We start from the raw sequence: 16,560 nt of genomic DNA on the forward strand, positions 1-16,560 counted from the left end.
AGCAACTCCCTCCTCCCCTCCACACCCCCACCCCATTCATTAGAATGTTCCTGAGAAAGAGCTATTAGGAAGGTGGATATTTGCATAGCAAATTATCATTCCATTGACTTGGCATTATGGACACAAAGATGGATTTCCACAGAAAATTCCAGACTCCACTATGTGATTCAAATCCTCCTGAAGAATCCTAATTATCCTTTCAAGTACCATTCTATTTTTGCCAGCTTGTCATCTAACCACATTTAGTTCTTCCTCAGAACACCTGCAAGATATTAGTCAAATGGGCAACTAATACACAAAATCTTTGTGCACACCCTTAAAGGCAAAAACATAGGTGGAAACCCACGACAGAAGTGAATTTTCTTTTCATTAGTGTTAGGATCACAGAACTGGCAAGTAGATCTCCTGTTATCCACCTCTCTTATGTTACAAATGAAAAGAAACTCTTGGCCAAAGCTCAAGGACACCAGAGGAGGGACAGTGTCGAATCAGCAACACAGTCTAAAGGAGTGGTCCAGTTAGTTCATTAGCACCCAGAAGCCAAAGATGAGTAATGAGTTATTTTTTTCAGACAAAGGCCAAATAACATAGGGAGTAGTTACTTACATTTGACTGGTGACAGGGTTATTATCAATTTAAAGTACCAGCCATCTTGTCACTATTACGCAAATGTTTGTTGAATTCTGCCTGGCTAATTGTCAGCAAAGAGGTTCTAAGTGCCACTTTCCTGATTAGAAGAATGTTTATTCCAGTTGATGGACTCAGCAGGGGGGCATTTGAGATTACTTCTGAGCTTGCAGGCAATGCCTGCCACAGCCCACACTGTAGAAGACATCGGATGAGAAAGTGGGACTATTTTAGTCAGCTTTTCTCACACTGTTCCCAACCAGAACAACTGTAAAGGAGAAAAGTTTATTGGAGGGCTCACGGTTTCAGAGGTCTTAGTCCACAGAAGGCCAGCTCCATTCCTTGGGGTTCAAGGTGAAGCAGAACATCGTGGCAGAAGAGTGTGGCAGAGAGAAGTGGCTCACGCGGTGGTGATCAGGAAGCAGAGAGAGTCTCCGCTCTTGAGATAACAAAATAAATACCCCATAGCCACTCCCGGAACCAACCACTTCCTCCAGCCACAGCCCACCTGTCTCCAGTTACCACTCCGTTAATCCCAGCAGGGATTAATTTACTGATTAGGTTAAGGCTATCACTGGATCATTTCTCCTCTGAACCTTCTTGCATTGTATCACACATGAGATTTTGGGGGATACCATACATCCAAACCAAAAAACAAGGACCAAATGGGAATAAGTAGAGGTGACACATAGATAAATCTGTGCATATAGATAGTTACAAGAGGTTCTTAGATCCTTAAACTCCTTGTTGTGACTGTGGTTATAATATGGATACCACAGTATGAGGTAGTACACATCAGTCTTTGGAATATCTATAAAGTCTGATGTTACAAAGCTTTTTGAAAACTCCTCAAAGTCTTATTGTCACTCAGACTTCTGAAGTGAGATCCCAATTCTTCACTCAACCACTGAGCTACATTCCCAGTCATTTTTATTATTATTATTTTTTTAATTTTGAGGCAGGGTCTTGCCAAATTACTTAGGGCCTTGCTAAGCTGCTAAGGATGGACTTGCACTTGCTATCCTTCTGCCTTAGCCTCTGAAGCCACTGGGATTAAAGACATGTGCCACTGTGCCCGGCTAACTTGCTTTTTTGATCTTAAGCAAAATGTCAAATCTCAGTCATCCCTTTATTTTTAAAAATACTTAATTGACAAAGAAAAATCACACATATTCAAAAATATAAATGGAGTGTGGTGATGTGCATAGCTGTTCCACCTACTCAGAGGCTGAGGTGGGAAGATGACTTAAGTCCAGGAGTTCAAGACCAGCCAGGCAACATAGTGAGACTCTGTCATAGGAAAAAAAACAAACAAACAAAACAACAACAAAAACAAAACAAAACAAAACAAAAAAACAGAAGAACCACCAAACTCTTTGAGATCATAAGAAATAGAACAGAAGCCATCCCTTTATCAACCCGATTGATAAACTTTCTTCTTTCACGTTTCCTCCTCCTCTTCTTCCCACTAGTTAACTCACTGTTTCAACTCAGACATTGCACAAAACCCACAAGTTTATTTGGTTTGCTTGGATTGAGACAGTTCATCCAATCTCAGACACCCAGTACTTGTGAGTTGGTGGCTGTGAGATCGCCACTCAGGCATGCTGATTCAGGTGGCCACAGATGCCTGCATTGATGTTGCCTCTTTCAGATCCCGACCCTCGTAGGGGAGAGTCACACTCTGTGTCCTGTGGAAAGTGCTGTCCGCAGCTGTTTCCAAGGGGTGAGTACCTTGGTAATGTCAGAGTTGAGCAGATGTACTTGAAGAGTGTACTCAATTTAAATTAGACTCCATGGGGCCCCCAGACAACCCTATTCGGGAGGTGCATTTGCCTCCAGGTTTTTGTATGATATGCTTGTTTGGCAGAACTGACAGAAATCAAGCTGGAAAAGAATACAAAAGCACAAAGTCATACCTACGCATGTTCTTGTTTCCCAGGTGTTGAGCCCAGGAATCAAGGAGGAGAAATTCTTATCTTGGATACAGTCTGAGCCTCTCATCCTCCTGTGGCTCCCAATCTGCCACCGTTTGTCAGCCACTGAAATGGTCACTCACCCTGTTCGGTGCAGTGTTTGCAGGACGATCCCAATCATCGGACTGAGGTACAGTCATCATTGGTATTTCATGGATGGTCATTCTCCAAATGGGTCCAGCATCAGAGCTGCTTCTCTCCAGATGCTTTCTGAGGTCATCCTTGCACATCTGGAATTCAGTTGACTCTTCCAGCTCAATAATTCCCTGCCTCAAGCATCCTGGCTGAAAATTAATTTATCTTCTACAGTCAATGGAACCTTAATTCTTCCACTGTCTCACACTTTGATCAGTAAATATTACCCTAAATGGAAAAAGATATGTCTTTAAAAAAAATTTTTTTAATACTTTGGAGCCATCCATAATCATAACAATAGTTTATCTTTGTTAAGTGTTAAGCAAATGCTAAGATGAGCAGTTCACATGGGTCATTTCATTTAAAATATGTCTACATGCCTTACAAAATGGTATCAGAACATCCAATTTGCAGCAAAGTTGAAAAAACTTGCTCAAGTTCTCATGTTGGCAAGTGGCGGAGGTTGGCACTCTGGATTCACAGTCCCTACTTTGCATTCATGGTGCTGTGCTGCCACCCTGTGCATAGATTGAGGTATGAGCCAGAAGGGACAGTCTGCATTTGTGAGAGCAATTCAGGCCTTCCCTCCCACTAGTGACAAAGGCTGATATGAAAGCTAAGCATTGGGGTGAGAGATGGAGAGCTCTCTACAGCTTTCAAGAAGCAGTCAAAATCCCATTTTAGAGAAAGGGAGGTGTAGGTCTCCCATAAATTAAAAATAGGAAGTAAAATTAGAGATACTGGTACAGGTTTGGGAGGCAGAGAAAGAAACTAGCAGGTCTAGGCCAAGGATAGGTGGCTCCATTATTCATGATGAGTGAACATGGTTATGGAGCCATGGTAGGACTGGAGCTCTGGGACACTCAGTCTAAAACAAGTCACAGCTGGTGAGTCCAGAAGGGGAGGGCCCAGAGGATTCAGAGCTTGGCTCTCTCTCACTTTGTTCCTGTATTTCCTGAACTTAGCTAAACTAGACTTTAAAAGCGTTCCCTATATTTATTAAATAGTCCTTCAGTACCCACTAAAAACCTGGATGTTAAGTTTTAATTTTGCTTAGAAAATGCATTGGGTTCACAGGTGATTTGAAGGACACAGTGAATTGTCACTCATCTTTGCAAATAGCTGAACTTGTAACTTGAAAGTTGTGTTTTATATAGTAATAGAACTGCTACATGTCCTCTACTAGGCCAGGTACAGAGTTAACTTTGCAATAACAAGACACACAATTTTATATTGAATTTTTTTTTGTTCAAAACCAGGATATAAGACATAAATCACATATGGTTATTTCTATTCTACAGATGGCATGAATAGAGGCTCAAAAAATTTAAGTGATTTTCTCAAGTCACCCCAAAAAAACAGAAGACAAGAAGTTCCATATTTTAACTTTCAGAATACATCCTTACCTATTAAGAATGAGATTAAGCTTCCACCTAGAAATGCTTCTGTTGAGCTATCTTTACTCCTAGATACACAAGGCAAAATGAAATAAAGGCTGGTGTCAAATGATGTCTGGGGCTTCTTTTAGCTCTAACTTTCTGAGTCTATTAAAAATTGTTCAGCTCTATTATAATCCTAATCTTAAACTTGTATTATTGGCTCTCAGAAAATGTAAGCAATATCTTTGGGTTTAGAGAAATTAATAAAGCCATTTGAGGGTAGAAGCAGTCACAGATCTGAAGGTAGCAGGACAAGGGCAATGACTTGGCCTTCTAAAAGCCAGGGATTGTCCCTAATCTGTGTAGACCTGGGGATTTATTTTAAGGGTTACAGCTCTTGGTACTCTACATAGAAAAGGCATTTGACATTTCAGGGCAGTGGGAGAGAAGGGTAACTCAGACCTTTATATTACAGTTTGCTGGATAGAACCATATTAATATAATGCTTTTAAAATATCATCAAAAGATTCATTTGATTAAATAATTTAATATCTCTACCAACTTTGAGAGAAATCTTAGGTTAACTGGATAGCTCAGACATCTCCTGTAAGTTTTCATTCTCCACCTGAATATTATTTCTTTGCTCTTCTAGTGGTATTGATATAAACTGCATTTTCATTTTAATTGGCAGATACCGCTGTCTGAAGTGTCTCAACTTTGACATCTGCCAGGTTTGTTTTTTATCCAGTCTTCATAGCAAGTTCCACCAGAAGTCACATCCTGTAATTGAACACTGTGTTCAGGTAATTTCTAATGCAAAATACTAAAGTATTCATTGATTAAGTCCTAATGAGCTATAGCCTTAAAAAAAAAAAATGCCGTGGTGCATGGCTGTGATCCCAGCGACTACCATGGCTGAGGCAGGAGCATCATAGTTCAAGGCCAGCCTCAGAAACTTATTGATCCCTAGCACCCCTCCCCTGCAAAAAGGTCTTCCAACAAAATCACAGATTCTGCTTCTGCCATACATTATAATATTTAAGACTAAGGTTACACCCATCCTTAACTAGCTCTTGATATAAATATGCTTTCTTCAGTATGGAGATTCCATGGAGATCTGGGAATGAAACCACCATTTGACCCAGCTATTCCTCTCCTTGGACTATACCCAAGGGACTTAAAAACAGAATACTACAGGGACACAGCCACATCAATGTTTATAGCAGCACAATTCACAATAGCTAAACTGTGAAACCAACATAGAAACCCTTCAGTAGATGAATGGATTAAAAAATATGGCATATATATACAACGGAATATTACTCAGCAAAAAAAAAAAAAAAGAGAGAGAGAGAATAAAAGGGGCTGGGGATGTGGCTCAAGCCGTAGCGCACTCGCCTGGCATGCGTGTGGCCCGGGTTCGATCCTCAGCACCACATACAAACAAAGATGTTGTGTCCGCCGAAAACTAAAAAAAAATATTAAAAAATTCTCTCTCTCTCTCTCTCTCTCTAAAAAAAAAAAGAGAGAGAGAGAGAATAAAATCATGACATTTGCAGGTAAATGGATGGCATTGGAGAAGATAATGCTAAGTGAAGTTAGCCAATCCCCCCCAAAAAAACAAATGCCAAATGTTTTCTCTAATATAAGGAGGCTGACTCATAGTGGGGTAGGGAGGGGAAGCATGGAAGGAATAGATGAATTCTAGATAGGGAAGAGGAGTAGGAGGGGAAGGGAGGAGGCAGGGGATTAGCAAGGATGGATGAATGTGATGGACATCATTATCCAAAGTACATGTATGAATACACGAATTGGGTGCCAACCTACTTTATATACAGAGATATGAAAAATTGTGGTATATATGTATAATAAAAATTGTAATGCAAAAAAACCCAAAGTACATGTATAAAGACATGAAATGGCATGAACATACTTTATGTACAAAGATATGAAAAATTGTGCTCTATATGTGTAATAAGAATTGTAATGCATTCCGCTTCATGTATTTAAAAAAATAAAATCAATTAAATAAAAACACTTTCTTTAGATTGCAGGGGTTTTTTTTGTTTGTTTGTTTGTTTTTGTTTTGTTTTCAGTACTGGGAATTGAACTCAGTGGCATTCTACCACTGAGCTATATCCCATCCCTTTTTATTTTTTATTTTGAGACAGACTCTCACTAAGTTGCTGAGGCTGGCCTTGAACTTGTGATCCTCCTGCCCTAGACTTTCAAGTCACTGGTATTACAGGAATGTGCTGTCATGCCTTGTTGCATCATAGATTTGGGGACAAGAAAAGGCCGCATTGATCCCACACAGGATACTAGAAAGGTCTGTGAAAGCATTGGAAATTGGCATGGATGAAAAAAAAAAAAAAAAAAAAAAAAAGCTTTGGTTTGGTAAAAATGATGCAACAAAAATTCAGGTTGCTGGTATACTTTTGGAGAAGTTCTGCTTTTGCATGTATTTTCCTGATTCCTAAAATTCAAGTATTTTTTCTTTAAGGAAAATACATGAGATTATTATCTCAGTTTTGACTGTAAGAGCTGTATTTGAGGTTTTGTTTCTGTTTAAGACAGTCGATTATTAATACCCAACAAGTAAATTTAGTTCTAAGAAAATGGAGAAATAGAACAGTGGATTTTGAGCCAAACGCATTCTCACTTTCCCCAGAAAGAACGTTTTTCTTTTCACGATTAATTTGCCATGTATCAGTTTCTTCCCGCAGATGGCGCCACCGTCCCCGCCATGCCACAATAGCGAAGAACGTTGGATTGATTTTGCTGAGGATAGCTCTCCCTTATTCTCGCTTTAACGTGAATAGTCAACAAAAGTCAAGGGCCCGCATCTTGCCAAATATTTCCCGCGGGGCACTGCCTTGCTAAACTCTACGCCTTCGGTTCTACAGGTCCAGCGGTCTCTGATCCCTCCGTCCACGCCCGAAGCCCAGGGTTAGACGATGCTACAGTGCCACCGTGTGGTCACTTTGTTACGACACTTCAAATTTGAAGAGCGGAAGATCTCTTAATGCACCCTTTCCTTCCTCCTTTGTTAATTTTAAAATTTATTTTATTTATTTATTTATTGTAGAAATTCTTAAGGTGAGGTGAAGGAATGGACTTCAGGTGGTCCATGAATCCACTGAAATTGTCCACAAGATTAAACCCATGAGTATTTTTCTGGAGATCAATTCATGAGTCATCATCCAATTCGCAAAGGAATCCGCAGCCCAAGATATTAGCAACCATAGACTTACTCCTCTTCCATTCTTTCTTCTAGCTTTGCATTTCCAAATTCCTGGGTTCCTCTAATGACAAGGAGTTGTTGAGAGAGGTGGGGATGAACTATTTGGAGTCTCTGTATAAACACGCAATGTTATGTTTATACAGAAAAGATAAGGAAATTCTAGGGGTAAGGAAGTAAGATGATTTTCCCAAGGGCATAAAAGTAAGAGAAATAATTCCCAAAACTTTCACTATGGCCAATCCACCAATGAAAGGAAAGACCGTGTTTAGACTGATCTGATGCCATTTTTAATGTTGGCTATTTCAGCGGATGTCAGCAATGGAAAGTACAAAACTCCTCCTCAGGACGCTCAGAAAAAACCTGCTCCAAGGGTGCTGTGGGAGAAAAGAAGCTATGAGAAAGCGGTGGCAGCTGGACCAGGTGAATCCAAAGGATATGGCTGACCACGCACAGGCCACGTGAGTGTCCATGAGGGACAGACCACAAAATGGCATCCCAGAGGACCTGGGTATTTGTTGCACAGACAGCACGGGGCCTGGTGCCAACTTTTCTAATACTGAAGATTCTAAAGAAGGCAGGTGGTAGAGGGGAGAGAGGAATTAAAATACCTCTCCCCTTTAGAAATGGTCTTTAGTTTTAGAGTAGAACTAAGGGCAGCAAGGCCTTTTAATGGCCATTTAATTAAAGGCATCAGAAAGACAACAGAATGACTTTGTTTTAGATTTCTAGTTTTTACTGGTTTGATTTTGAAAGCCTAATTCAGAGTTGATGCTTTATTAAAAAAAGAAAAAAGAAAAGAAGTAGGAAGACCCTTGAGTATCCCACTATTCACAGATGAATGCTATTCACATTTTAGCGTGACCAACAAAATAGGGATTATTCTATGAATACAATTTTTCACTCTTATTTTCACCTGCAGTAAATGGAGAGCATGTCCCATGCCATTAGTTTCCTTTTCTAATAGCTTTACTCTCATCCATGTAAGAAAATGCCATAATTTATAAGCAATTGCTTACCATTGAAACTTTTTATTATTTCAAATTCCTGCCCCCTAATAATTCTATAGTCAACATCCCTGGGCATGCATCATTCTGCATATTTTTATTATTTTATTAAGAGAAACTCACCAATCTCCCCAGTCTACTTCTAGTGCCACAGGCCAGATGAGCCTTATAACCTTGATCAGATTTTGTCACTCCCTTACACAAGCTTTCTGATGGCTTTCCATTGTTCAAGAAAGCAATGTTCTCCCAATGGCCTTTTGCCTGGCTCTAACAGTTCTGTTCTGAACCAGCTCTGAGCCTCTCCTGTGCCTCTCCCTTGACTTGATTCACTCTAGCCATATGCCTCTCCTGCTGGTCCTTGAACATGCCAGGCAGGCATGCTGCCATCTGGGTTACCCTAGACCATCTCCTGCATGGCTCAACTCTGCACCTCCTAAAAATCCACCAAAAGTCTTTGCTCAAGTGTGATCTCATCCTCAATGCCTTTTCCTGATGACCATTTGTCATTTCAGCCCCTGTCTGCACACTAGCACTATGAGTCATGTTCCCTTGCTTTATTCTTTAAAGCACTTCACTGTTTGACACACTGTATACCTTACTAATCTTATTTATTTATTTATTGCTGTGCCCCCCACTATAATGTAAACTCTATGAGGGAGGAATCTTTTATTGTTTCCATTTGTATTTGCCAAAACCTATAACAATGTCTAAATATGATAAATGCTCAATAATGCTAATTGAATGAATGAGTGATAAAATGGATAAATACACAATGGAGAATCGGTGGATAGATAGATAAGGTGAGTCCCTTTAGAATGAACCATGAAAGGGAGTTGGACAGACTGAGGGGACATAATGTGGGAAGGAGGAGAAATTTGATGGAGCCCACAGAGACAAAGAAGCCTTGTCCTTAGCCAACTATCTGTGTGGCCTTAGCAGAGTCACTTTATTTCTCTGTGACCCAATTAGTTCACTTAATAACAAATAACCTGACATTCATATTCTTGGAATAGTATTTGTGAGCCTAAGATAAAGAAAGGGAACTGCAAGGGCTAGGTAACTCTAAAGGTTATTTAAACTTCAGTGTGTTCTATTCTGTCTACCCCAAGTACAATAGGGTTCTCCCAAATTGATGTTATATAATAATTTTCAGTTTAGCCTGGATATTGATGAATTCAGAAGTTCTGCTCAGTGTCTTACCTAGGGAAAGTTAATGTGGAATATTACTATTTCACAATGTGATAATAGGCAAAACACATCCTCGACAGCTATCAAGTTGGCACTTTAGCAGTGACCATCTTCTAAGAGATCAATCGTGATTCCTAGTGATGACATTGAATTTATTTCATGATTCAACAGTTTGCATAGTAAAAACTTTCTTTCTCTTGATGTGGATTTACTTACTTTACATACAATTATTCACACTGAGAAAAGAATACTTTTATTTACAAAAACATAATTGAAAACTAGGAGCCAAATATCATCAGTGTTATTAAATATTTAGGGAAACTCTTGCAAATACAATACAAAGAAAATTGAAAAGAACAGACAAAATTACTTCCATTTACAGTTAATATGATTGTGAATCCCCAAGAAACCTCTAGCAAAAACTACTAGAATTAATAGGCTTTGAGTGATAGTGGAATATAAAATAAATATGCACAAAATTCATTGCTCTTCATTATACTAGCAATAACCAGCTGGAAATTTTATAAAAATCCCCTTTGTAATAACTGTAAAAATTATTTTTAAAAGAAACTAGGGAAAAAGTTTAGCAAAAAGAAATGGCTCGTATAAAAAATATTATACTACTTTGTTGAGTACAGAAAACAAGACCCAAACAAAAAGAGAAACATACCAAATACCTAGAAGGGAAGACGTTAGCATAAGAATGCTCATTCTCCAAAAATGAATATAGTCAATCCTCACTATGCATAAATTCAGTATTTACAAATTTGCTTATTTGCAAAAAAGTTATTAGTAACCCAAAATTAATATATTCAAGGTACTATTCCAGTATTTACAGACATGTCCAGAAAGGCCAAAACCTTGAGTTGCCTGACACATACATTCCCAGTACGTTGAACTGGGGTTGTGCTCTCTTCTCGCTTCAGCTCTCATACTGTGTTGTGGTTTGGATCTGGAATGTTCCCCCCAAAGACTCCTGTGTCAAAAGCATGGTCTCCAATGCAGAAAGTTTCAGAGGTGGGGCTATTAGGCAATCTTTGGATTATGGGTGCTCTAACCTCATCATCCAATGGATTCATACACTGATAGCTGAATGGCTTACTGGAAGGTGGGACCTAGTTGGAGGAAGTAGGTCACTGGGGACATATCCTGGAAGGGTTTGTCTCCTCCCCAGTCCCTTCTGCCCTACCCATCCCCTGCTTCTCAGTTGCCATGAGCTGAGCAGCTTCCCTCTGCCAACCCCTTCTGCCATGAAGTTTCTGCCTTGGACCTAGCTGACCATGGACTGAACTACTGAAATCATGAGCCAAAAAATCTTTCCTCCTCTAAGTTGTTCTTGTCAGGTATTTTGGTCACAGCAACAAAAAGCTAACTAACACACACTGTAAACAAGTATATCCACATAGTCTATTTGGGGCTATGTTTTTCACATTTTTGTACTTTTTGATGTGATTTTAGTGTTGCAAAAAAAGGCCCCCAAGCGTGGTGCTGAAGTGGTGTTCAGTTTACTAAGCACAAGAAAGCTACGCTAGAGCTAAATGAGAACATGTTGTGTTATGTGAGCTTTATTTAGGCATGAGATACAGTGCTGTGGACCATGAATTCAATGTCAGTGAATGAACAATGTATATTTAAAAAGATATCTTTAAACAAAAACCCACATAAACCAAGGTTATGTATTGATTGGTGGGTGGAAAAGTGCCCAGGAACATAACCCTGTATCTCCCCTAGGATCCATGGTTCAGAATTTGCTAATTCAATGTTCAAGGTGACTTTATAGAACACAGTTCTTGTGAATAATACCAATTGACTATGTTTCAGTTAAATGCATTTCCAAATAAAATCTCAAAGCTTTCTATGTAAGGTAAAAGAATTTTGAAAACATAGTGGAAGAATAAATGTGCAAGAATAGTCAAACATACAAAATTGAAGACTAGTGAGAGGATTGTTCTTCAACAGATGTTCAAACTTGCTATGGAACCTCTATGACCAAATGATACAGTATTTTAAAAAAATGGACATGTAGATATGAGGAGAGAATATAAAATCTAATAATTGATCCGGCACATATGGAAACCTAATGTGATAAAGCTGCTTTTTCAATATAACAGAGAAAGAACACATAATTCTGAAATACATCTGATAATTCATAATCCATCTGAAAGAAAAAAAAACCTGGCCTTTAGTTTGCCTCATATGATAAATTCCAAAAGTAAAATTTAAATTTAGAATTAAAAAAAATAGAACAATAAGAAACCTATGACCTTCCTAAGAAAGAGAAAAAAAATAGAAATCATGAAGGATTGGAGAGGCAGGTGTGTATGTCAGCATGGAAGTTTAAACATTTTCCTACAGTAACAATGTCCTAAACAAAATCAAAAGATGAGCCTGAGACATGGAAAATAACTTTTCAATAATAAGACAAGTCAGGTTACTCAGAGGTTAGGTTATGCAAAGTGGTAAGAAAAACTCCAGAAGAACATGAGGAAGATGAGCAGGACAAAGGGGAGGAGAAAAACATACCAAATTTGTAAATAGGCAATCACAGAAGAAGAATTTCCAAATGGTCATTAAACACCCCAAAAGATCTTCAACCCCACTGGTGGTTAGAAATGTGAAAGTAAAAGGAACCACGAGACACCATCACATAGCAGAATGGCAAAGATTCAGTGACAGTACCCTTGGCTGCTGAGGTTAGAAAAAATAAACACCCTTGAAACGTGGTAGAAGTACAAATTGCTATTGACTTTTCAGAAAATCATCTGAAAAGCACTCATTGACTTGCTCAGTAAATAATTATTTGTCATTTAAGTATTCAATAAATATCAAACACTGTTCTGGGCACTTTGGGATGTATTTGTGAACAAAGATCTCCACTTTCATGGTGCTTGCCTCCTGGTGGAGGAATGAGACAAAGCAAAACAGGTAGATAAAGGAATGATGCAGTGCATTAGAAATTTTAAGGGCTAAAGTAAAAGGTGGGGGTGGGAAACAAGGTAAGAGAGAGGAAGACTGGAAGGCAGAGTTGGTGGCAAATTTCAATAGGATGGTCACAGAGGGCTTCAGTGAGAGGTGACATTTGAAGAAAGCCTTGAAAGAGGGAGCGAGTCAGAGTTTTATCTGAAGAAAGCAGGCTGCGAGTTGAGAGAGCCAGGGCAAAGGGGGAGCCTGCTTGGCAGGTCCAAAGAACAGTGGCGGGGTGGTGAGGCCGGGGGGGCAAGAAGGACAAGGGAAATGACAAGAGAGGGAAGGAAGATATTAAAGGGCCTGGCAGGTCAGGGGCAGGGCTTGAGCTTTTCCTTAGAGGAAGCATTGAAGGGTTTTGCGTAGAGAATCTGACTTCAGTTTTAAAACTGCCGGTCTGGTTGTTCTGTTGAGACTAGACTCGGGCATTAGAAGCAAGGCTGTGTAAATAGTTTCCTGATTTTTCTCCTCGTGTTTCTATTTGGAATTATTAACTTAAAATTTCAATGAATTTATTTTAGCTTTGCTTTCTTTCAGATAGGCAGTGAGTTAGGTACTCGTTTTCCTACTGAATTAAAATTCCACCTTTGTCACATATTAGGTTCCCTGATTGTTTTAGTCACCTTTTCACTGCTGTGACTAAAAGACCCAAAGAGAACAATGTTGGAGGCTCATGGTTTCAGAGGTCTCAGTCTATAGACAGCAGGCTCCATTCCTCAGGGCTCAAGGTGAGGCTGAACATGATGGCATAAGAGTGTGGGAGAGGGAAGTGGCTCCCACAATGACCAGGAAGCACTTGCCAGATATAATATATACCTCAAAGGGACACCCCCAACAACCTGCTTCCTCCAGCCACACCCTACCTACCTTCAGTTACCACTCAGTTAATCTTGTTAAGATTCTCACAACCCAAACATTTCTCCTCTAAACCTTTCTTGCCTTATTTCACACATGAGCTTTTGGGGGACAGCTCACATCCTAACCATCACATGTATGTACTTGAATCAATCAAGACAGCATCTCTTCTCATCCTCAGGCCTGTGTGTCTATTCTTGTGTCTACAGTAAACAATAGGGTCATGGTGGTTCTGGAGTAAACAGAAGGATAAATTTGCAACCACCTGAGGAGGAGGCCACAGGTAGATCATGTGTGTGGAGATAGACGGGTTAGGTTTGAAGCACTGGAAGTTTGAGGTGGCTCTTAGACACTCACGTGGAGGTGAAGACTAAGCAGTTGGCTCTCCATATCTACAACTTAGGGAAAATGTATGTGCTGGAGCTCCAAATCTGAGATCTGTTGGCATGTATGTGGGGTTTAGAACCATGAGATTATGCAAGATCATCAGAGAGTGTCAATAGAAAAAAGAGGACAATCGAGGACTGAACCCTCTGACACTTCACGTTACAAAGTTTCAGAGAGGAAGAAGAACCCACAGGGAAGACGGAGGAAGAGTGGTGGATGAGGTGGGAGGAAAACCCAGAGAGTGAGGAACGCTGGAAGATGAGCGCACAAAGGACCCCAAGAAGAGGGCAGGGTGGTCCTATGTGCAAACCTACTGCTAAGTCAAGTTGGATTGGGCAACAAGGACCTCATCAATGACCTCAAACAGAGCACTGTAGGACAGCGGTAGCCTAGCATGCATGAGGGCCTGGGATCAATCTCCAGCACTGTAATAAAATAAAATAAAAATAAATGAGTGAGCAAGCAGCAAAAATGAAGATCTGTTAGGAGGGGCAAATTGTTGGCACAGTCAATATGGGGGTGAGATGCAATGTGGAAGGATTGGCTCTAGAAGACTAGTTCCCACAAAGTGGTAAAATAAACACAGGATTCAGCCAGTGACATTCTTGGAATTCTACCCTGTAGGAATGGAGGTACCACTAGATAGTAAATGAGAATGTTTATTTTAGCATTGATTGGCAGGGTAATAAAACAGAAATAACTTCAGGGTCCCCTGTCCCCCCAAAATTATAATAATAATAATAATGGCATACATATGATTCAGACTACAACAGAACCTAATGAATCTGCTTAGAAGAACAAGTTTTAGCTCCTACCTATGATGATAGAGTGTATTCACCGTCATACACAATGAGAAAAAAATTAAGTAGCAGAATAATGTGTAGGGAATGATTCCATTTCTATTTCAGAATCAAATCCAATAACTGTTTTGAAGTTTCTAAATGTTTGCATAAGTACAGAAAATATGTATGTATGACCATGCTGTCACCCTAATGTCAGACTTCTAGCCTCCAAAAATGTGAAAAATAACTGTTATTTAAGGTAACCAGGTTGTGGTATTTTGTTATAGCATCCTAAGCTAAGACAGAGCAATAGAAGGTATTAGAATTATCTCTGATGGAGCTGGACATAGTGGCACATGCCTGAAATCCAAGCTTCTTGGGAGACTGAGGCAGGAGGATCACAAATTCAAGGCCAGGCTGGACAGTTCAGTGAGACTATGTCTGAGAGAGAGAGGGAGGGAGGGAGGGAGGGAGAGAGAGAGAGAGAGAATTTTCTCAGGTGGGGAATAGAATGTTACAAAGAAGTTACAGGTTACCCTCTGTTTCTACCCCAAATGCCCACTTCTTAAAGACATAACTAAGTATACCACAGAATAATCGCTTCTTGCCCTATGTTCTCATCAGGTCTTGTAGAAATTATCACAGCATGTCAAAAGTAATTGAGTGTTTGTCTATTCATTAGATGGGAACTCTGTGAGCAGAGAGCTCTCTGCTTTTTTGTTGTTTTCTTTCTTTTTTTTTTTTTTAAACCTGCAATAACTCAAGATGGCAAGATGCTTTAAAAACAATTTTTGAATAAAGGAATAAAACTAAGTGGAATTGTATAAAGTTGAGTCTGCCTGACCTTCAACTGGTCTATTCTGTGTTCTTTCAGATATGACATGATAAATATACACCTGTACTTAAAATCCCTAGTATCTGACCTGGACAAGATGACCTACAAGATTTTCTGCCATCGTCCCTGGATTTCTTTGCATTTGCACATCTAGATTGTCATGGAGAAGGGAAAATGGGATTTCCATTCCTATTATTGGTTAATTGGCTCTCTGTCAACTAAATTGTCTGGAAAAGAACACAGAGAAAACAGTTGAGCTACTTGATTGCTATGGGGGTTACTGACTTCAACATCTGATTTTTAATATTTAAAAAAGGTTTTCCTCAATATCATATCTGGTCATTAAAAGTTGCTACAACTTCTTGAATAACTACTTTCTAACATGCTTTCCATCTGGTACAATAGCTCTTAAGTTCCAGTGTACGCAAGGCGAATTGGACGAGCAGAAGCAGCCTCCAGACGCATGCGTCAGCCAGTTTCTCAGGCTCAAGGAGCGGATGTCAGCAGCCCACATCACCAGGTGACCCCATGGCAAAAGGAATGGGCAATAATGCACAATGGGTCTGGACCATTTCATAAGAGTGAAGTTTGGTGAACCCATTCTGTAGTTTAGGGAATATTTTCAAGATGTTAATGTGATCAATGAAAAATCCAGTCATAAAGGGATATATATTTATTTTAGAAAATTTGGGAAAGTCAGAAAAGAAAGATGAACAAATTAAAAAAATATAAACAACCCATGATGTAATCACGACTAATATTTCAATATATGTCCTTCCCTATAAATATTTTTAAATTAGTTTAGATCATACTACAAAATTTATTGACTAAGTAGTCAATTGATAGTAGCAGAGATAATCATGTTCCATTGTCATTACAATGATTCAAAATCATCTTAATGGTATTTAAGTGGACATAACATTATTCATTTAAGTTTTCCTCTGTTGTTAGATTATTTCAAATTTTGACTGTAATTTAAAATTTGCTTTTAAAATTCTTACATACTATTCTTTGTGTACAGATCCCCAATTATTTCCTTAGAATACATTTCTGAAGTTTAATCACCGGAAAGAAAAGTAGAAATGTTTTTAAGGCTCTTTGTGCCTGTTGCAAAATTGCCTTTTTGAAAGTCATATCAAATCACACTCCCAGTGGATACAGGCAGCCAGCTCACTTGATACAGG

General features: G+C 39.3%; 1 protein-coding gene across 1 annotated transcript in view; it reads left to right on the forward strand.

Annotated features, from left to right (window-relative positions):
• The window catches only part of Dytn (dystrotelin), a 55,357-nt gene that overhangs the window by 17,508 nt on the left and 21,289 nt on the right, over window positions 1–16,560 (forward strand). The window contains 4 exon segments of the mRNA XM_071619361.1: window positions 2,282–2,353; window positions 2,570–2,733; window positions 4,809–4,920; window positions 7,668–7,819. Coding sequence (XP_071475462.1) covers window positions 2,282–2,353; window positions 2,570–2,733; window positions 4,809–4,920; window positions 7,668–7,819 — 500 coding nt within the window.

The sequence above is a fragment of the Marmota flaviventris genome, chromosome 11, assembly GCF_047511675.1.
Source record: "Marmota flaviventris isolate mMarFla1 chromosome 11, mMarFla1.hap1, whole genome shotgun sequence".
In the NCBI taxonomy this organism is placed as follows: Eukaryota; Metazoa; Chordata; class Mammalia; order Rodentia; family Sciuridae; genus Marmota; species Marmota flaviventris.